At 37.5% G+C, this 23,490-nt stretch overlaps 1 protein-coding gene across 9 annotated transcripts in view; it reads left to right on the top strand.

Moving 5' to 3' along the window:
• PPFIBP2 (PPFIA binding protein 2) overlaps positions 1-23,490 on the top strand; it is a 208,349-nt gene that overhangs the window by 21,197 nt on the left and 163,662 nt on the right. For 2 of the 9 annotated variants that reach the window (XR_007948227.1, XM_051965339.1), the window contains exons 1-2: positions 8,388-8,644; positions 19,640-19,741. Coding sequence is in view for 1 of the 9 variants with exons in the window: in XM_051965339.1 (XP_051821299.1) it covers positions 19,678-19,741 (64 nt within the window). In the remaining 8 variants the exon portion in view is untranslated. Of the gene's footprint in view, positions 1-8,387; positions 8,645-19,639; positions 19,742-23,490 lie in introns of those variants that run through there. The other 7 variants (XR_007948230.1, XR_007948232.1, XR_007948229.1 and 4 more) reach the window with 6 other exon arrangements.

Genomic DNA, 23,490 nt, shown 5'->3' with positions numbered 1-23,490 from the left:
CTAATCTCTACTCAATTCTGCTAACTCTTTATGTTTTTGCAGCACCTAAGAAATACATCTTGGTATATGAACTGAACAGGCTTCTTATCTATTCCCGAATTGGTCAGCAATGTGAGCTTGTTAATCTGCTTTGCTTTTCCAATTTTTTTGATTAATACTCTGAAGAAGCTGCCTGGTTTGCAGCAAGCAGGAACAGATTTGCAGTGAGGAAAGCCTTAGTACTTATTGGATGGGACTTACTTTGGGCAAGCCACTTTGAGATGCAGTTTTTTTATTTTTAAATTTATTAATAATAGCTAGGTAGTACAGTGGCTAGAGTATTGGAAGGCCTGACTTCTAGTTCAAAAAGGGTCACCAACACTTTGTAGCTATGGAATTCTAGTCAGGTCATTTAATCTTTAATTTTGCTCATCTGTGAAATGAGGAAATAATAGTGAGTAATTGCAACTATCTCCCAGAATTGTTGCATGTCTAATAATGTTGCAAGTAATATTTATATATCACTTTGTAAACCATAAAGTGCTACATGATTATGTATATAAAAATATATCAATTGGTAAAATACAAATTTTATATTTATTCCATAAAATGATGGGTGGGCTTGTTTTGACACAAAACATCATGTTATTGATATTGCTTCTCAGATCTTTTTCTTTGATTCCCCTTTCTTTATAATAATTTTTATTCATACCTTTATTTTCACCTACACCTACCAATATACCTTTTCTTACTTCCCCACTCAGGGAACTAACTATTCCAACTATCCCTTATAAAATTAGAAGAGGAGAGAGGGAAAGTTCAGCAAAACAAGCAAGATATTGAAAATATATGGCATTAAATGCAGTGTTTGGCACCCTTAGTCTCAACTATTTCTTTAAAAAAAAAATGGAAGGAGATGCTTTCTCATACCTTCTTTTTCAGAGCCAAGGGTAGTTGTGAGGAAAGCAACTTAATCAACTTTAAAATGTCATACTAATGTGATCTGCTAGTATTATTATCATTCTTGCCCATTATTGTAGGACAATAGAAAGGCTCCAGGCTGTTAAGTCAGATGCTCTAGGTTTGATACTAGCCTCTGCTACTTACTACTTCTATCACCTTAAATCAGCAAGGAGTAAGAGTTTACTGAGCACCTACTATGTGCCAAGAACTCTGTTAGCACTGTGTATATGAGGCAAAAAAGGAGACAGTCCCTGATCTCAGAAAGCTTTCATTTTGTTTGAGATAACCACATGTACACTTATAAGTATATACCAATGAATACTGAGTAATATTTTTTTTCCCAGGAGTGAGGGAGGGGTGTCCAGAAATGTTTCATGTAGGAAATGGACACTAAGCTGAGCTTTGAAGGAAACAATGAACAGAAATTCTAGTCATGGGAAATAAGCCTGTGCAAAGGTGCAGAAGATGGAGATGGGTTATTATATATGTGAGGAACAACAAAAAGGCAAGTTTGGCTCAACCTTAGAATGCAAGATTGTGATGTATAATAAAGGAATATAATAAAATAAAAGAATATAATAAAAGAAAGGCTAGTTAGAATATCATTGTGAAGTGCCAGAGGAGTTTGTAAATTCATACCTAGAAGTTATAGGGAGCCACTGGAGTTTATTGAGCAGAGGAGTAACACTATTCAAGCCTCTTTGGACCTTGGTTTCCTCTTTTGTAAAATGAGGGGTTGGGCTAGGTGACCTCAGAGATCCCTTGCAATTCTATGATTCCATGAACCAAATGGTGGCCCTTCCCAAAAGAATAACGCCCTTCCTATTACGGTGGGAGCTGTCCAACTGCAGCTAGCAGACTAGTCAGGACAGCTGAATGTAAAAATGGGTACTCTAAGAAAGACTTCTGCTTTGGATCCAGTTATTATTGCCTTCTCCTACTAGTTCCTCAGCTCAATGTCTTGTTGCCCCTTTCCATCTCTTTTTAGTCATTTTTTTCAGCAGAGAACTCCCACCACAGCTTTTCCTCATCAGCTCTAAAGTGTAGGTCATGGAATTCTTTGAATTCAGCCAGTAGTACCTCTTCCCCATCCTGGGATGAACATAGGAACCACAGTACAATCTTAAAGCACTGGCAGGGAATCTTCCTCCCACTGTTTTGGGAGAACTGGCTCTTGGGGTAAATGACAACTGTCCAAACACAGCATTGCAGCTGCACTGGGTCTTTAGGACAGGGAAGTGCCTCCCTCATTGAAAGAGAACACCTGGCTGAGAGCCCCATCTAGCAGCCAGCAGAGTACCTGCTAGAAATGTTCCATCCAATCTGCTGATGTGTCTGGGTGGATGGTCCAGCTGAAGCCGTTTCCACTCTCCTGCCCCCAGGAGGCACAATTTGACTATGCACAAACAGGCTCCCTTGTTTCATGTGGCAACGCCCTATTTATTAGGTGACTACTCACTAGTAATTGGGTTTGATGTGCTCTTCCTAGAATTGTGGGATGTTTCAGATGATTCATCAAGTAAAGAATCTACCACCTTAAGAGCAATCATTAACTGAAAGGATTGGCTGGCTTTGTGGTTCAGTAAATCAGGACCTTTCATACTCTGACCCTGGATTGCTGGTGAATGAACTGACTTATGAAGGGCTTGATACTCAAATGAAGTATTCAGAAAGAGTCTCTGAAACTTAATAGCTTCAAGTCATTTAATTGATTTGTGTCTCAGTTTCTTCATCTGTGAAATGGGGATGATCATTAAAGTACTTGTTTCACAAGCCAGTTGTGAGATGCAAAGAAAATATTTGTAAAGTGCTTTGCACATTTTTACACCACTGTGGAAGTGACTATACTTATTCAAGTTGTCCTAGGCCATTCAGTCTAAGCCCATTCATCTTTGATTCAGCCCTCCCTCATCCCTTTCTACCATTCAATCAGATGCCAAATGCTATTTTCTTTTTACCCTTTTAAAAATTACTGTTTTCATTAAATAAAATCAATTAATAAAAATTTTTGTTAAGACATTATCAGGAGTATTTGACTATCCGTGACTCCACAGGGGGTCTTCTTGGCAAAAATGCTAGAGTGGTTTGCCATTTCATTCTTGAATCATTTTACAGATTGGAAAACTGAGGCAAACAGGGTTAAATGACTTGTTCAGGGATACCCAGTATCCCAGGCTAGATTTGAATTTAGGAAGATGAGTTTTTCTGACCCCAGGCCCAGCACTCTTATCCACTGTGCCCTTAGCACAGCCTTAAATGAAAGATAAATTATTTCAATTACAAAAAAAAAAAACAAAAAAAAAAAACCTGTAATTCTCAGTATATTCTCCAACCAATGAGCAATCCTTTCTAACAAAAAATGGAATTTTTTTTAAAGGATGAGAAAGTAGTTCAGCCAAAATGGTCAATATATTCAGGTTTTGTTTTCCCCACATCTCATATATCTGTGCTCTCCTCTCCGCTCACATTGCTATCCCTTTATTTTAGATCTTTGTGGCTACTCACCTGGGCTATTACAATAACTTCTGATCTTTACTTCACACATATAATCCAAAGTCATCTTTACACTTGCTTAAAAACATTCAGGGCTACTCTAGCTTCTACAGGATGAATTACAAACTCCTGAAAGGTCACTCATTTGAGATTCACACGCACATACACACACAGAGTCTGGTTCTAACCCATTATCCAGTCTTAAGTCTTCCTTCTCCCTTTCAGAACTAGACTGTTTAATTCTCTTCAATCCCAACCTGCTGACTTTGGACATTTGAACAATTTAGTCCCTTTTCACCTGATAACTGAAATACATCCTCTTCATTGTCACCAGTTCAAATCTCTTTCTTCCCTCACAGCTCAGTTCAGGTATGACATGCTCAGTATAGTCTTCCCTGATCCCCCTCAGTGAGTGATTCAACTAGTATTTATTGAGCACTGTATGCCTGGCACTATACTAATCACTGGGGATGCAAAGGTAAAAACCAGTACCAGCTAAAAATTATCTCTTCCTCAGAATTTCCTGGTCTACATTGTCTATATATTTCTTTTGGCTTAATTATACTCTTACCTTAGGAAACTAGATACAGCGACCAAAATATACTGGATATAAGGATCTCAGAGATTCTTCTAGTCCATCTAGTCCATCTAGTCTCATTTTATAGTTGAGAAAACCGAGGCACAGAAAGGTTAAATTATTTGTCCAAAGCTACACAGAGAGTAAATTGCATGGTAAATAGGATTTAAATAAGGTCCTCTGACTCCAAACTTCCCATGGCATCATATATTATCACTTGGATTATGCATATGTATGGTTTTATATCCTATCTTCTCTAGTAGACTGTAAGCTTTCTGAAAATAGGTATTGTCTTTTATATATATATTTCCAGGACCTAATATAGGGCTTGACACATAATAGGCCTTTAAGATAAGTTTGTTGAGTTGAATTAAAAGTACTTTGTCCTTTGTGGAGGACTCATGGGGACTCTGAAGGGAGAATCCTGATAATCAGAGACAGCAGCAGTTCAGGAAGTTTTTAGCTTCTTGTGAGAAAATAAGGACATGGCAGGATTACCTCATGAACCTTATCGTTGATCTTCTTCAAGTCTAAGTGGTTGATTTGCCATAACCTGAACATTGCCTGGGCGTCAGAGGGAGATAGGTCTAGGGGTGAATAGCAAAAATATTTGGATTTCCTTTCAAAACATTTGCTACTGAAAATCATTTTTTTTTTTAAATTGCCAGCATATCATCCTGGTAAAACAGCTGTCCAGCCAGGGCCTGCACCAGAAACAGATGTTCACAGAGCTGGAGAAATGTCATTCTAAGCCAGAAGAGATACTATTGCCTTTTTAGCCCTAATGCATGGCATGGTTTGCATATTATAAGTGTTCATTAAAATACATTGAAGTGGAACATTGAGAAGAGAGGGAAGCCGCAGGTCAGTAGGTACCCTACCATAAGGAAAGGATGCTGAAAGCCAAAGCTGGTCATTAGGAATCCACCAATCAACCAGCAATTCATAAGCCCTTTCTGTGTACTTGGTCTTCTTTGAGGCTCTGGGGATAAAGACAAAAATGAAAGTACCAGTCCCTACTCTCAAAGAGCTTATATTCTACTGGAAATTATAATAAGTACTGAGATTCATAAATATAAAGTAATTTGATGGAGAAGAGAACATGGAACAATTTGAGAAATAAGAGAAGGCCTTGTACTAGATTAATAGAGATGGTTTGGGGATCAGGAAGACCAGAGTTTAAGTCTCACCTGTCATAGCTATTGGCCGAGTGGCCCTGGGAGAGGCATTTAAACTTCTCAGTGCCTCCAACAATTCTCCAGGACTGTAAGTTGTGGGTCAGGTGCTGGGCTGCTTTGGTAGAGAGAGTTCCTCACTCTAAAAGGATGAAATCTCTGGTCCAGTAATTAATAATAATAATAATAACCACAGTAATATGATAGGAGGGAGAGTACTGACAACTGGGGCAAATTTTGTGTAGGGAGGAAGTGGAACTTGAGTCTTGAAAAGTGCCGGAATTCTAAAGGGCAGAGCAGTGAGGTTATAGAATTAGGAAACGCAGTGTCCCAATTACAAGTAGGCTGCTTTTCCCATTTCCTCATCGTGAGCTCTAGCACTGGAGAACTCTGAATAGTGAAGACATTCCCTGACATTAATTCTCAGTGTGTTGGATCAACTGAGATGATGGAAAGCCATCAAATTTGCCCTCTCTGGATACAAATATGAGTGTGTTCAGTTTAAATTCTTTGAGACTATAAATTTCACAGCTATTTAATCTGGATTGGATTTACTAAATATGACTCTCCTCAGCAGCCAGTATAAGATACCTAGATCTAGGAAGATTGGTACCCATAGGCTTTAGCAGCTTTCCTCATGTCTTCATTACCTCCTGCCCTCAGGGAAGCCCCGTAGTACTGCTCTGCCTTCGTCCCAATAACGTGGTAGCCATCCACAAGGATCCCTTCCAAACTTGGCAGATGATCTTTCAGGACCTTCGATAACCACAGAGGGGACACGGTATCTCTGTAAGCCAAAGTCAGTGGGAGGAAAGCTTTTTCAACTCTTGCAGATTCTTCTCCATCCTGGGAAAGTAATAATGCTAGACTTTGTTGAAAGAAACCTGTCCCCATTGTGAGAGATAGCCTGACCAGGATGACTTACTTCTTCCTAATATTCCCAAGGCTGCCTACTTGTTCTGAAGTAAGTCCAATTAGTTCCACAGTTTTCCTTTTCATATCAACTCTGGAAGGGAAGCCCAGTTCCCATTTCTCATTTCTGATGACTGCCTTTTTCAATCTTCCTTCCCTTCTAGTTCTTTGTTCTCCCTCTCCCTTCTTTCTCTCCATTGTAACAGGTTTTTCTCTCTTTCCCATTTGTGATAATTTCATTTTTCATTTGTGGACTGCATTACTCATAGCACGCTAGGTAAAGAGTCACCTTTCCATGGTATATCACCCGTGAGCTGACAGAGCACACAAACCTTATTGCTATATCTACCACCAAGATGGTAGAGAAAAACCTGTTACAATGTGGTTGCCATATTGCTCAAAATGAAATTAATTCTATTTCAATAGTACAATTTATTCCTCTAGCCCCAAATGTCCTTGTAATTTAAACCAAGTCTGAAATCTGCTTCAGTTTCCAGTCCTAATTTTTTGTTGTATTCATATATATACATATCTCAGTACTAATATGGGGTTACCACCTAGAAAACTAATTGGCTACCCAGGCCAACTTGGCACACTGTAGGCCACCAAACCTATGTATAAATGGGAGACTGACTGCCTTGTGAAGGACAAGATCTATATCTTATCTATCAGTAACCCCCTTGGCTTTTGTTGTGACAGATCAAGCCACATTCAGGTAAAGGAACCAAATCCTTACCCATTGCCACTAATCTTGGATATTGAGTAAGAGAAATTACATAGTTCAGAAACTACTATATAGGGAAGTCATAAGGTTTCTTCTGGTCCTTGGTAACTTATTAAGGTTGAAAGTCGCAGAAGAGGACATTACAATATGAATGTGATCTTCATGTCCTGGACCTATTAGAACCATTTCACCAAACAGTGAGAGACACAATACTATTGTTGTCATTTCCTCCCTTTTGTGGTATGTTCACCCAAATTCAGTCCATGCCGGGTACTTAGCTATGGAATGGTCCCCATGAACTCCTCTCTCTCTCACCACCTTTCTAACTCTTGGGACCTGTTTATTCTTCTGAACTATGTTATAGTGAAAAGATTAAGAGACAGAAAACTTGGTTCAAGCTATCTTCAAGTATTCAAAGAACTGTAAAGTGGGAGAAAATTAAATAAATTTTTTCCTATTCCTAGAAGTTAGAACTAGGAACACTGGATAGAAGTTACACAAAGGCAAATCTGGATTTCATTTAATAAAAACTAAAAGCTCCGTAACACAGAGTGAAATAGATTGTTTCTGTATGTAGTGAGTTATTCCTCCCTAGAGGGGTAAAGAAGGCAAGAAGACCATGATGGCTAAGTTGCAATATAGCTCAAAATGAAATAAATGATGACCATGAGTCATGTATATTGTGGATACAAGTGTAGGGAGTCCTGGACATTTAGCTTCAGCCATGTCTAGCTGGGTGCCTGCTATGCATCAGACTAAGTACTTTATAATTATTACCTAATTTGATCCTCACAGCCACCCAGAGAGATATATGCTATTATTTTTCTCATTTTACAGATAAGAAAATTGAGGCAAACACAGAGCTAGACGTGGCTGAAGCTAAATGTTAATTATTATTGTAGAATGAATTCTTTTGGTTTTTTTAGATTTTCAATACATTTTATATCTATTGACATCTGATCTCAATGATCTACTAAGCAGTTATTATTATCTTCATTTTATACATGAGGAAACTGAGGCTGTCTCAGATCAAATGACTTGCCAAGAGTAACAACTAATAAACGTCTGAATCAAAATTCCAGGTCAGTTATTCTTGATGACAAATCAAACATTGTAGAATGAATTCTTGTTCAAATATTGGTTTGACTAATTGGTCTCTGAGGTTCCCTGTCACTCTCCCTTCCATGACTAGCTTGACCCAGCAAGAATTTTGCTTATTCTCTCGGATCTTGACTTAGGCCACATTTTCTTTGCCTGGAAGGAGGGAGATGCTTTCCGAAAATCAAACAGCTGGTAAGTGTCCAAGCTGAAACAATCACCCAGGGCCCCAGGCTACCCGACCAGTGCTGTTTCTACCACACTTGATACAGCCTCTTGGTATATAATAGGACAGCATCATGCTGATCAGTGAAACAGATGATTTGAGAACTTTAAACCAGAGAAAGTCATTTTTATCATTAATAATTTGTCTACTTTTCATTTTTTTTAATTGATAAAATCAAATTCTTTCCTACTTCCGGAAAATACACCACCTTCATCTTGCTATGAGTATAAACCAAGGTATTCAGGCCACTGCACATCATAAGCTTTCTGAATAACCCTATGACTTAAAGGAAGCTGTTCTCCCTTTACTTGCACTGATGGGCTGGGCTCTTAGGAATTACTTATTACGCAGACTTTGGTGTGGTGGCTCTTAGGAAGCTTGTCATTTATCTGAAAAGTGAGGGTGATGTTCCTGGTACTGAAACCATCTAACAACCAGGCTGAAAAGAAAAGGAAAAAAAAAGCCTCTAGAAATCTAAGAGGAAATCATATCTAAAGGTGAGTTTTACTTGTGTATCCTTAGGGTAGAAGCCCTGTAGCTTGCATTGTTTTCTCCACAGAAGGTGGCTTGATTCATAGTACTTACTGCCATAGTCTAAGTCAACAGGAACATTATTTTGAATCATGAAATGGCATTCAGAATCGAATGTGGTTTGGTGGGAGGGGTTTATGTGGGCTTTTTTAAAAATACTTAAGCGAAAACATCTGGATTTGGGCATGCTAGGACAACCCAGTAGAGGAATTAAGTTTAATAGGAATAGGGTATTTCTTTTGAAATATAAGAAAACCCCAGAAGTACGAGGTTATAAAAAAAATAATTTTTTCTACCTAAATAGTAATGGATGGAATACAGTAAAAAAAAAAACATTTACCAGGAGAACAGGCAGACAGTGGGAGGGGCTGGGAAAAAGCAAGTGCACGGAGCTCAGGAAACTGGTACAACTAGAAAAAGGTGCCTGGCAAGAAATATGGCATTGTTGCCCTGCTGCCTAATGCTGATGTTCCTTCCACACCTGTTTGCGGTCTTTGGGTCAGACTGATTATAGCTATGTGTTACCTTCTTATCATTTGCACCTTAGCCCTTTTCTCAGGAGCCTGGACGAGGCTGAACCAATATTCTCATGGGGAAGAACAGAGTTTTAATGTACCTTCGTACATTGATTCAATTTGACCTAATTGAATGATTAAACAATGTGCCATAGGTGATAGGTCATGGATGGAGAGATGGAGGGATGGATGGATGGATGGATGAATGGAAGAATGGATGATTATAGATAGGATATAGTAGGAAAGAAGACAAATGAATAGATAATTGTAGTTGGAAGATAGGTAAATAGTAGACAGGATGGATTAATAGATAGGATAGATGATCATAGAAAGTTAAATAGAAGACAGATGAATGAATGTATAGATAGATTGATTATAGGTAGGTAGAACATAGATAATACATGAATAGGTAGATGATTGATTGATAAGATATATAAGTAACGAGAACTAGAGGAATAGAGAGATAGATAAAATGATCCATTATTAAGCACTAAGTGCCAGGCCCTATGCGAAGCTTAGTGGAAAGAATGCTGGACTTGGGATTAGGTCAGAACTGAATTAAAATATCACCCTTGACATTTACAGACCTTATAGCCATGAGCAAGTAACTGAGCCTGGACCTTGTTATCATCATGTGAAAAGGCTATGGTAATAATACCTATCTCACATAGTTGTTGTAAGGATTCCAGGAGATGATTTACATAAAAGCCTTAGGGAAACCTTACATATATAAATAATTATTATTTGTATTTCCACCCTCAAGGCCTCTTAATTACTTTTCCCCATATTTTCTTTTAAAATATTTAAAGTTCATTTTAACTACAGATATAAATCTGCTTGCTTGCTTGACTGATTTAAAGAAATGGAAATCTTTTTGTTGTGACGATTCTGTTTAGCACTTGTGCCTCCTAACAGGGGGTCTGGATATTGTGCTCAGCACCATGGACTGTAATGAAGTAACTCTAGCCAAATAACTTTTTTTTTCATCCAATGCAACTAGGGCAGTCAATGCCATCAAGGGAGTCGGGAAACCTTCCATCGAAGGGCAGAAAGAAGATTAGGTATCAGAGCAAGGATAAATGGCCAGAGAGGCTGGGGAAGAGGTGTAGATATTCACTCAGAATTTGACCACTTTATTCAATTCAAATCCCTAAAGTCTTGGTTCTCACCTATCTGTGGAATTTTAGAATTGGGAGGGATCTCAGTGGTCATTTGTAACATTTATAAAGAACTTAACCTAGTGCCTATGTGCCTATTTTATAGCACACAGTAAGTACTATTATATAACACATAATAGGTGCCATAAAATGCTATTATATACCTGCCAAGTGGTGTATTCAGCCTCTGTTTGAAAATTTCCTGAGTCCCAAAGCAGCCTGGTCTACTTTTGTTAGGTTTTTTCCTACCATCAAGTCTAAATTTGCTTCTCTGTAGCTTCCATTCGTTACTCATGATTCTGGTCTTTGAAACCAAAAAGAACCCCTCTACAGTTTGATAGTCCTTCAGATTTGACATGAACTCAAGGCATTTTGCCTTCCCATGTGACTTCCTCTATATTTTCTACAGCTTATTGACCAGGACAGAAAAGGAAGGAATTGTCAACTCTTAATTCCCAGAATTTGTGTCTCTCTTAATGTAGCCCCAAAATCTCATTAGTTGGTGTTTTGTTTTGTTTTGTTTTTGCTGAGGCAATTGGGGTTAAGTAACTTGCCCAGGGTCACACAGCTAGGAAGTTTTAAGTGACTGAGGCCAGACTTAAACTCAGATCCTCCTGACTTCAGGGGCTGCTGCTCCATCTACTGTACCAACTAGCTGCCCTTCTGTATTCTAAACCAACTAAGCCCCTCATTAGTTTTTTTTTTTTTCATTGCTACATCCACTATTTATATTGAGTCTGACTTCCATAAAATTCTCAGACATTTTTAAACAAACGCTATCTACAACCAGTTCTGCTTTTGTGAAACTGATTTTTTTGAATTCATGCATGAGAATTTTCATTTATCCCCTGCTGAATTTTAGCTTTTCAACCGTCTGAAAGAGATAGTAAATGAAAGGATCAAGAGTCAAAATTGTTTGTGTTTAGTAATTTTTCAGTCATGTCTGACTCTTTGTGACTCTTGTTGTAGTGGTTTATTAGAATAGCTTCGCTTTTTCCTTCTTTAGCTCATTTTCCAGATGAAGAAACTGAAGCAAATAGAATTAAGGAATTTGTCCATGCTCACTCAGCTAGTAACTGAGGCTGGATTTGAACTCGGGAAGTGAATCCTCCTGACTCTGAGTCCTGTGCCACCTAACTGCTCGGGCAGGGTCAAAACAAACAAGTTCAAATAGACAAGGAAGACAGTTAACTCAGTCTTCTCATGTTGAACTCTTGGGATCTACATCTCCACTAAAAATGTCATCATGGATAGGGGCTTCCAAGCCTCTGCCATTTTCGTTGGGTTATTAATGTGATGAATTTTAATTCATGATAGTGAGTGATATCAGGGCGCACTGCCAAATAGTTTGATATTAAAAAACCAATAGGGTGGGGCAGCTAGGTGGTACAGTGGATAGAGCACTAGCCCTGAAATTGGGAGGATTTGAGTTCAAATCTGGCCTCAGACACTTTGTCCAGTGTTATAAAAGTAGTAAATATCAGAAGCAGCATTTGAATCTGTCTTGTTGACTCCAAATCCATACTTCCTAGTTGTGTGACTGGGCAAGTCACTTAACCCCAATTGACTCAGCAAAGAAAAACAAAATAAAAAAATATATATATATGGTTTTATTCGTTAAGAAAGATGCTTTGCCAGATCATTGGGCCTTTCTATCTCCTTTGCAGCTAAAAACTCATATTTTCTTCATATGAGGCCCTTGAGACTTGAGACTGTCTCCATTTTTCTATATGTATGTTCAGCACCAAGCACATTGCTTTGCACCAGTAAGCCCTTGATAAATGTGCATGTGTTTTTTAACATTCATTCACAGCAGAGATGAGAGGCAGTACTGTAATATCCAACAGAAGACATGGAGAGGGAGCCCTGAGATATTCACGTTCCTCTTCTGAAGGAGCTGTTCTGCTTCTCAGGTGTCTCTCCATAGAATCTGGTGCTTTGCTTTTTCTGGTACCCAGTTAATAGGTCTTGCCTAACTGCTTGAATTATCCACTCAAAAGCCCTGGGAAATCTTTATCACTTCTAGACTGTGGGAAAGAAAAGGCAGTATGTAATAATAATAACAACTCATTTCTGGGATGCTTTCAAGTTTGCAGAATGCTTCATGTTCGTTATCTCCTGAGATCCTCAGAGCAATTTTGTGCTATTATTATCTCTCATTCCAGATGAAGAAATCTGGGCCTGGAAGTTAGCAATTTGCCCAAGGTTATAAAGGTAGTAAATATCAAAGATAGGATTTGAATCTAAGTCATGTTGACTCTAAATCCAGCACTCTACCACCCATTCTGCCGGCTGCCTCTGTGTGCGTAACCCTGGGGACCTTCAGTCAACAGGTACTGATGCTTTCTTAGATGAATGACTAAATGTGGTGATGATGCTGTGCCAAATGCTGCTGTGGAAGGAGGAGGATGTCTAAGAACCAGCCACATGAGATTCTAGCCAAAGAATGCAGAACTGCAGGGTCAGTTTCTCCATGTCTAATCAGCCTAGAGTAGATGGATTGCGTTTCTGAATCCAGTAATGGAGCTTCCAAAGTTATCTAAGATTTTATTGCTCTGTGGACTAGCAGTGAGAAGAGAAACCATTTGCATCATAATCTGGGGATTTAACATGGCCTACCATCCTTTGAATACTAGCTGTGGCTTTTAAGATAGATGCTGAAAGTTATAATGTGCTTTTGATAGTTCTTGAATTGGGGTTGTGAAGGAAAACCAAGATGGTGACTTAGCAAAGAAATCAATTATTATCAATAAGCAACTGATCATCCCTAAGGAAAAAGAGACTAGAGCTGGGTGGATAGCACGGTAGAGACAATCCAGAAAGTCAGGAATGGAGTTGTACCAGCAACCAGTTACAACTGGTAATTTGAGGAGAAATTAAACAGGTGTGGTAAAATCCTCTTCTCACCTAAAGTGACTCTTAAGCATGTCATTACTTGTGAAAAGTACCTTACCAGAAAATAGAACATTGCCATTTTCCCAGAGGGAAAAAAAAAAGATAAATAGGTAAAAGGAGGGGTCAGAGAGGAAAAAAGTAGATTTTATTTAATTGTCTCTATTTCTGTGATTCCATTGGCTCTTCAATTCCTGCAATCTGAATTCTATGTGCAGAAATCAAGTAGCATTATATCAAGAAGATATACTCCTGTCTGGAAGTTCATGAACTTCAGAAAAGCCATTTCATTGAATTTTAAGGGATATATATACAGATGTGATGTTGTACTAAAATCCTGTGACATATTTAAGGTCATTTTCATAAAAGTCTAGTGTCTGAACCAAGGGAGATGATAGTCCTCTGTCCCAGTCAGAAATACTTGGAGTTTTGTCAACAAGTCGAATACATGGGTATTATTGAGCACCTTCCATCTGCAAGATTCTTGCCAGAGTTCTCCTTAATAGGCTGATCCTGTACCTAGAAGAGGTCTACTGGAGAGCCAGTGTGGCTTCAGAAGGGGCCGGGGAACAACTGATAATGGTGTTTGCCGCCTGACAGCTCTGAGGAGAAATGCCAGGAACAAAAAAGATATCTGGAGAATATTTGTAGATCTGACCAAAGCCTTTGTATCATCATTCATGAAAGATTTGGGGAAATAATATCAAAATTTGGTTGCCCAAAGAAATTCATCAGGATTGTATGTAAATTTTGACAGCATGTTTGCCTGGCTTCTGGACAATGGATAATGCTCTCAAGCTTTCCTAGTCGCCACTGGAGTGAACCAAGGTTGTGTGCTTGCTCCTGTGTTTTTCAGCATGTTTTCAGCCCTATTTTCAAATACTTTTGATGAGGATGATAGGTTTTTACCAAAAAAGTCCAAAAACCATCCCTGCTCCCGAGATATTCACAATCTAATGCTAGGAACAGAGTGCAAACAACTATGCACAAAGAACATTTATATAGGATAAATGGGAAATAATCATCCAATTTAGATAACAAGGTTATATGCCCAGAATAGTCCTTTACCAGGTGACAACCAAATTGTAAGTATAGCATTTAAAACAAAAGTTCTACCACTGATTTATTAGTCTTGCAAACTTTAAACTAAATGAGTAAGGAACAGCAAAGGTGCCGTGTTATTGGACAGAAAAGGATGTGGAAGAGATTTGGAGGACATCCTTTTAGGAAGGAAGGATCTTGATCATTTGTCAGAAGAAAACCACCATGAAGGCAAAAAGACTGGCGATCCATTGCACATAAGGACTAGTTGAAGGAACTAGAAATGTTTAGACAAGAGAAGATAAGATTGAGTTTGGGAATGAGGAGGGTAGTGACAGCTGTCTTAAAATACTTGAAGGATCTTCTTGTGGAAGAGAAATTGGATTTTTGTTCCAGAGGACAAGATTCAGAACAATGGGAGGTATCAACATAAGATACGTTTAGCTAATAATTAGAGCTCCTCAAAGATGGGAACAGTCTCCCCTCTCCAAGAAGTAAGACATTCTCCCCTTCTGAAGGTCTCTAAGCAAAGGCTGTCTCATCCCTTATCAGAGATTGTGAAGAAGAGATTCCTCTTTGGTATTGATTGGACTTGACCACTTTGGGTTTTCTTCAAAAACAAAAATTGGAGTAATGCCATCTCTGAATTAAGGTTTCCATTGAATTCCACTGAGCAGTTGAATGACTTGTTGAAAGTCCCAGCCAGTATATATCTCTATCCACTGCACTACACTGTCTCCCATCATTCTATGTTATTATCATATTACTATTATTAAATGTTAATAGGTGCTGTGATTACAAAATTTATCACCCTGTGGCTAGACTAATTATATCTCTGGTCTTCCGCCAATAGACCTACAGCTCTCACTAGACCACCACTTAAAGTTTGTTCAGCTCAGGAAAACTTATCAAAGCATTTGGTAGGAGATATCATTGATACCCAATTCAAACTTATAATAATTTTTCTGATGTTCTAAAATTATAGTAAACCACACAGTGAAAATATATAGGATATGATGAATATATTGCACAGCCACCAATTTCTATCCATCCTCAAAAGAGATTCTTTGGAAACTGACTCTAAGCAAGTAAAAAAGATTCCACAGAAACCTGAATAAAAAGTTAGTTTATGGATACTTTAGGGCAATTTGGTGGTGCAGTGGATACTGAGCCTGGAGTTAGGAAAGAAAGCTCATCTTCCTAAAGTCAACTCTGGTCTCAGACACTTACTAATCATGTGACCCGTGACCAGTCATTTACCCCTATTTGCCTCAGTTTCCCCCTCTGTAAAATGTACTAGATAAGGAAATGACCAACCATTCTAGTATCTTTGCTGAGAAGGACACAAATGGGGTCAGAAAAGTAACTGGACAACAACATAGTTAAGGAGATGTAGATGAGGGACAAAAGACAGAAGTTGATAGTAGAACATGTCAGCCTAAACCTAAGCCTGTTAAAATGAGTTAGGTTTATGAGCCCTCATTTGGGACGTGGGAGCTGGTACAATTTCACCAGCTTTTTAAAGTAGGCAAGCTGACTCCCAGCCTGGGGAGGACCTAAGAATGGACCGTTTCTAAACTAAAGAAGCACATGCCGGTCAGTCATCAAGTGCCCAATAGCTGTGTGGAAGGCCGACCTGCTTCAGGCTCTGTGAAATGACCTGCTGCAGTGTCTCCTCTGTCCCAAACCTTAATTACAGCTTTGATGTCTCCAGGAAAAGTATTGTGGGATTATTCTTCTTGTGATTATGCTTTTTTTTTTCCTCTTTGATGTGAGACAAAGCTAAAAATACTGACATTCTTCTCCAGGGTGGGTGTCTCTTACATACCCAAAGCCTCACTTCCTCCTCCTTTCCCCACCCATGGAGTTCCCTGGAATACTATGTTCAGTTCCGAATGTCACAAGAATGAGGATGTCTAGAGGAGGGGCTTTTGAGAAATCATGTTAAATGGTGATTATTCATAGAACTATGAATTTTTAGTCTTCAAAAAAAGAATATTGAGGGATATAATAAGTTCTAAAAAAATTTTTTTTTAACAAATATGAACATTTCAAATAACAATAAAAAACAAAAAAGATAATTTTATATGAAGCTAATATATATAATAGGAAGAGGTACAGGACCTGTGATTTCAATGGTATATGGAATTGTTCCATAAAGAAACTCCCTAGGAGCAGCTAAGGAGTGCAGCCAAAAGAGTACTGGGCCTAGAGTCCGGAGAACCTGAATTCAAATCTGATTTCAGATATTTAATATTTACTAGCTATGTGATCCTAAGCAAGTCACTTAATCCCCGAATAATTGACCAAAAAGAAAAATGGAAAAAAAAAAAAAAACCCCAACTACAACAACTCCTTCTACCAATGCAGGTTGGTACTCTCTCTATAATTTATAGATTTAGAAAGTTGCCCGGAACACTGAGAGGTCAAGGTAATAATTGACATTCATATAGCATGTTAAGGTTATATACTAAATAATAATAGCTATTAGGGTTATAAAGCACAGGATCATAAAGCCATTATAAAATAGGACTTCCAGGGTAGGTTTCTATCTACTCTGCTTCTCTCTCTCTCTCTCTCTCTCTCTCTAATCACTCTCTTCAAATATTTACGGAGGCCAACAAGTTGAAGAGAATGCAATTTTAAAAAAATAATACTATTTTATAGCTATTTAAAGTTTGAATAGTTTTCTGTCTATATTCATTCATTTGGGCCTCATAAGAGTAGGAGATGTTATCATCCCCATTTCACAGATGGAGACACTGAAGTAATCACCAATGATGCAATTTTGAATCCATGTATTCCTAACTCAGTTCAGTGCATTCCATTATGCCACAATACTCTTGTTGCTTAGTTCCAGTACTGGGGCAAAGTCACAGAGGGAACACTCTAAAAATTGTTTTTGTTGTCTGCCCTTTGTGACCCTATTTGGGGCTATCTTGGCAAAGATACTGGAGTATTTCCTTCTCTGGCTCATTTTACAGATGAGGAAACTAAGGCAAAAATGATTAAGTGAATTGCCCAAAGTCTTATTTAAATTTATGAAGCTGAGTCTTTCTAATTCCAAGCCCAGAGCTCTATCTACTGTACCTTCTGGCTGCTCTATACTGAAAATTAGAGTAATCCAAAAATAGAATGAGCTGCTTCTGGAGCTAGTGACTGTCCTAGAGGTCTTCAAGCTGAGACCAGATATTCATTTGTTGGAGATATTGCAGAGAAACTTTCTTATTAGTTATGGGTTGATCTATATGGTTCTGTCATTCTCCAAGAGCTTGGATTTGTTGGGAAAATCAAATGAACTATTGCAAATCTTCAAATACAAGATAAATGTCGCTTATCCTTATGAAAAATTCTAGATGCAAAGAATAATGAGTAGTGAGAACTGTGACAAATGTGAGTAGAATTGTAGAAAATGATGGAGATGAAGAAAACAGAACTAAAAGATTAATGTCTACCGACTACAAAAGGGTCAAACTCAATAGCACTGAAAGGCAGCAAAGCTCAGACAAAAAGAAGAAAAAATATCCTGGACACAGTTTTCTTTCAATTGTTGAGAAAGCGTTTTTTTTTTTTTTTTTTTTTTTTTAAGTAGAAGATGGTTTCAATTATAATCATAACATTTGGTAATTTTCACTGTTTTCAGGAAATGTGCAGGGATAGATGGGTGTGATTAGGTGCTGATTGGGAAATTCCTGTTGTATTAAAAACAATGAAACATATCAATAAAAAAGTAAAATAAAGGAACAAAGTCTAAACAATATGCAGGACAGAAAAAGAATTATGAAGACTGAATGTAAATCAACACATACTATGTTCCCTTCTTTTTTGGTTTTTTATCTCTCCCATAGTTTTTCCCTTTTGCTCTGATTTTTCTCTCCCACCATGATTTATAAAGTAATGGGTGTTAAAAATAAATAAAATTTAAAAAATAAAATATACAGAAAAATACCCTTAAAAAAACTCCATAAGGCCATACATTATAAAATAAAGGAATACTGTAAATTGAGGGAATCTAATTTATTTGGGGCAGCTAGGTAGTGCAATGGATAGAGTGCTGGGCATGGAATCAAGTTCAAATATGGCCTCAGATACTTCCTAGCTATGTGACCCTGGGCAAGTCACTTAATCCTATTTGCCTCAGTTTCTTCATTTGCAAAATGAGCTAAAGAAGAAAATTACAAATACACTTCTGGATTTCTGCCAAAGAAATTCCAAATGGGGTCACCAAGAGTCAGAAATGATTGAAAAGACTGAGCAATAACAAAATAGGTATTATAGGTATTATGAAAGGCTAGATTTGAGTCAGAAAGATTTGGTTCAAATCTATCTTAAATTACTAGTAGCTGCTGTTTTAACCTTGTTTAAGCCTCAATTTCTTTGACTATAAAATGTAGATAAGAATACCACATACCTCATAAGTTCATAAAGATCAAATGAAGTGCTGTATCTTAATTTACCAGGCTGAAACTAGTATTACTGTTGTTATTAACCCTATTTTATAAATATAAGAAAACTGAAGCCCAGATACTTGGGGATCACAAGGTTGTTGTATAATAGAAAGTATAATCAGTGAGAGATCAGAAAGTCTGGATCCAATCCCCTTTTACTACCTATGTGACCTTGGCAAAATCACTCATCTTCTCGTATCTATTTCTTCATCTTAAAATGAGAATGCTGACACACTTAATGACTTCTAACGCTTTGTAAGTTTGTAATAATGATTATTGTAGACTTCTGAGTAACCATCACGACTAATATAGCATGTTACAGCTTTCAAAGCATTTTATACATATTAAACAATAATAGCTATTTACATAGTGCTTTTAGGTTTATTTTTCTTTATTTCTTGTTTTATTTTTTCTAGTTATATATGTACTTTCATTTTTTAAAAATACATTTCCTTATGAATCATAGTACTATTTAGCTCCTTTCTAAGGATAAAAAATGAGATTTGAATCCATGTTTTTCTGATTCTCAAGTTCATTTACTGTGTCCACCTATGATGTTCACATTTATTCACAGTCTTCATAGAAATTTCAGTTCACCTCTCCCATCAATATGGCAGATCGAAATGCCAGGCAAAAGAATATTCAATATGTGTGTGTGTTTATCTGTATATATACATATACAGATATATACACTTATGTTTATATATTGTCTCCCCCATTATGTCCTTTTTTTAAAAAAATCCTTGAGCATTAATACAATGTCTGGTACTTGTTACTTGAGTGCTTGTTACTTGAGTAATTGCTCACTTATAATGCAGATGATGTTTGAGGCCCAAAATGTGAATTTTGTTTAGGTAGGTTTTTGAGTTTTATGCCATTCATATCTTACTTGATGCTCTTTCTTTCAGAAATAAGAGAAAGAAACTGAGCAAGCTAAAAAGCAGCCATGGCGTCAGATGCTAGTCACATGCTAGAGGCTGCCCTTGAGCAGATGGATGGGATTATTGCAGGTAAGCTTGCTTTGATTTAAAATAACTGTACATGGATTGTTTCCAAAATGCTTAAAATGTTTTTTTTTCATAAGCATAAAATATGGCTAATTTTCAGGCATTTGTAATGATGATAATAATATACCTGAGAAGCGTTATGTCACTGTGGAGAGAGTTAGCCTTGGAATTAAGAAACCTTGGAATAAATCTCTCTGAAATACGCGGTCTGTGTGACCCTGAGCAAGTCACTGAACTGTAGTGCACCAAGCAACTCTTTTTAAGACCTTAAGTTGTATATCTGCTTAATAGAGAAAGTATTGTCACAGGAAGTTCCCTACCAATGAAATCTTAGGTCAGGGCCAAAAAGAAAGTAATATATTTTAAAATCCCATTTTTCTGTTTAAGAAAACATGGAGCAGTGGAAATTAAGAATTGAGGGCATAGTATGTATTCAGAGAGTCCTGAATTCTAATCTGCAATTGATGTTTCAGTCTAGTGACTATATATTGAATTCATTAGTTCATGTTTAGTGGAGAAAGTTGGCTTGCAAGTTCTCTCTCTGCCCAGCTATTTGATATCTTTTCCTCGTTCTGTTTCCACTTTTAGCAAACTATTGGTTAGTGTCTATATTTGGTAGCCTATGCCATTATTCACCAGTTAGGACCTTTAATGTGAAAGATATGGTTTAAAAAAGAAGAAAAGAAAGAAAAAGGAAAAAAAAAAACACTGATCAGTAAGAATGCCTATCTTTCTGATGATTTCTCAGATCAGTTGATTCTCCAGGGTTAGGTCTACGCAGAATGATCTTCATGTTGCAACCCTTTTTGAAGATGTTTCTGACACTTTGGTGGTAATACAAAGCATTGAACAAGTGAATACAGCTGAGTCTTCCTCTTTTAATTAGAGAATCTGGGAACTGGACATGACTTTGAGAGCCTCCATTTCAGGGTTCTTAGCGTGGGATTGCATATTGTCTCCCCCATAGAAGATAAAAGAGAGCAAAACCTTTTTAATTTATGTCTTTTTTTTTTAAATCTCAATTACTCAAACCCCCAGGTTTGAGTTACATTTTGAGGAGTCTGTAGATTTGGGTAGATTAAAAAAAAACTCATCTTTATTTTAATATAATTAGTTTTCTTTATAATTCTGTGTATTTTATTTTATTCACTTAAATACATTATTCTGAGAAACAATATAAATTATACAAGATTGCCAAAAGGGTCCAGGATACTAAAAATGTTACAAAGCCCTGATACAGTTCAACCCCCTCATTTTACAGATGAGGAAGCTGAAACCCAGAGAAGAGGAAGTGACTCTGGATCCTAGGCTTATATATAATCAGACTCTAGATATCATCTAATCCACCAGCTTTGTTTAACAGATAAGGACAATGAGGCATAAAAAGATTAAAATCATCCAGGTAGCAAGTAACAAAGCCAAGATTTGAATCTAGGTCTTCTTACTCCAAATGTATTATTTTTCTCGATGCTATAAAACATGCCCAAGGTCACATAGTAGCAGAACTGTGCTTGAACCAACTCAGATTTAGAATTTTCAGTCCTGTGTTCTCCTGCACCACAGCTATTGATAGCCTTTGACATTCCCCTACCTCCTACTTTCCCCCAACTGTGATGTTCATGTGAATAGTACAGTGGAAGGGCAAAGTTATAGTGGGGGAGAGAGAACCATGTTGGAATTGTTAGTCTGTGTTTCTCCATTAATCGTATTAGTGGAAATATTTAGGCCACAAATCTATAAGTCTAGCATGGTTCTTTACTCAAATTAAAAGTAAAGCATTTTAAAAAGTTCAGTCACTTATAAACCTAAGCCTAAAAACAGCAACAAATATCACCATTTTTAAGATGAAATGTATTTTAATTTTTTCTGTGATTTAAAGAGAGCCTTGTGGAGACAGAACCAAAAAGAATAATAATTCATTGAATAGTTGATTAAATTCTACTTATAAAACATTTCAGTGCAATATGGCCATTCAAGCTAAGCAAGGCCATAAATCTTGCAGTTGATCCTTCCTACCAATACCACATTGGTCAATGCTTAAAAAATACACACACACACACACACACACACACACACACACACACACACTCATTTGTAAAACTTCACTCTGCAGGTATTGAGTGGGAGGTAGGGTTTAGGAAGGACAGTAAAGAGGAATGGAGCAATAGGATTGAAATTACCTGTGGATTTCAATAATCAGTCCTAGTTCTGCAAAGCACTCTTGCTATGACCTTGAAGAATTATTCTAGTTCTTGGTTCTCTCATCTGTAAAATGATACGGTTGGATGAGGTTATCTACATAGTCCTTGAAAAAAAATTCTACTGCCCATAAAACTAAATTTGGCTTTTTACAGTCAAAGTTCACAACTTAAAAAAAAAAAAAAAAAAAAGGCAAGTTGGGACACTTGGCTGATCCAGCTTTGTTGTTATTGTGTGTCCTTCATTCTCAAAGAGGAACATGGCATCAGGAAGGTGTCATGCCAGGTGAATTGTATGTAAGTGAGGGGGGGCAGTGCAAAGCCACCTGCCTCACTTAACCCCTCCAGAGCCATCTGGGTCCAGTGGCCAGATACAGATCAGGATGGCTGGAGATGGCCCCAGTTGTGTTATAAAGAATAGTAGAATTCAAAGCACCTCAGGGTTGGAAGAGACCCCAGTGGTGACCCAGGCTGACCCATACCTGACCATAGATTACCTTCATGATCTTTCTGCCAATTGCTCATCCAACTTCCTTGCCAATCTCTAGTGATGATGACCTTGCCATCTCCCAAGGGCAGGCCATTCTGCCTTGGGACAGCTCTAGTTATTTCCACCCTCTGTGAACAACTGTTGTAATTCTTCTCTAAGAAAGGGCTTTCAATGAATAAATGAATGAATGAATGAATGACTAAGCATTTATTACACATTTACTGTGCGCAAAGCATTGTTCTAAGTGCTATGGATACAAATATAGAAAAACCAGCCAACCCCTGATCTCCGGGAGCTCATCTTCTAATAGGAAAGACAACATAAGAAAAGTTTGAGTTGCAAATTTGGTAGAAAGGACCCCTGACCATTAGGCTTTAGTGAGACAAAGCAGATGGTAAAACTTTTCTTTGATGCCATTTCCACCAATAAAAATCATCTATTTCTGATGTTAAACCATTTACCATTGCCTAGGACTTTAGTTGCAAGAACTTTTCTGGGGATTTCATTAGCTGTGGCTATAGTACCCAAAGGAGTATTTGCTAAGCTGCTTGAAGTAAAGTGTCCAGAAGAACCCTCCTTCCCTTCATTCGGAGCATGGTGACATTTCTAAGGCAGACTTGGATCATGCTAGTGTTTTAGTCTTCCATATAGCACCCTTAATCCATCTACACTTTGTAATCCATTCACAATCCCAGGTCTTTTTCTGTCTTTAGCCATACCCACTTTCCCCTCCATACTATGATGAACAATGCAACCCCTGTGTAGAACTTTGTCTATTAAATTTTATCCTATTAAATTTGACCCATTTTTCTATCCTGTTCAAATACTTTTTTTGGATTCTGCTCAGTCATTCAGCCATACAATGTTTTCTGCAAATTTGATAGACATGTTATCTAAGCCTTAATCCATGTCATTGATAAGAAATTCAAACTGTATAGGGACCAAGGACAAGTGCTTGAACTATACTGGAGACTTACCTCTAAAGTGTATTCAAACTATCAGGGACTTCTTTTTAGTTCCAGTCATTCAACCAGTTCTAAATTCAGCTAACTGTAATATTATGT

The sequence above is a fragment of the Antechinus flavipes genome, chromosome 6 (assembly GCF_016432865.1).
Source record: "Antechinus flavipes isolate AdamAnt ecotype Samford, QLD, Australia chromosome 6, AdamAnt_v2, whole genome shotgun sequence".
In the NCBI taxonomy this organism is placed as follows: domain Eukaryota; kingdom Metazoa; phylum Chordata; class Mammalia; order Dasyuromorphia; family Dasyuridae; genus Antechinus; species Antechinus flavipes.
This window is presented reverse-complemented; position numbering and strand designations above follow the sequence as displayed.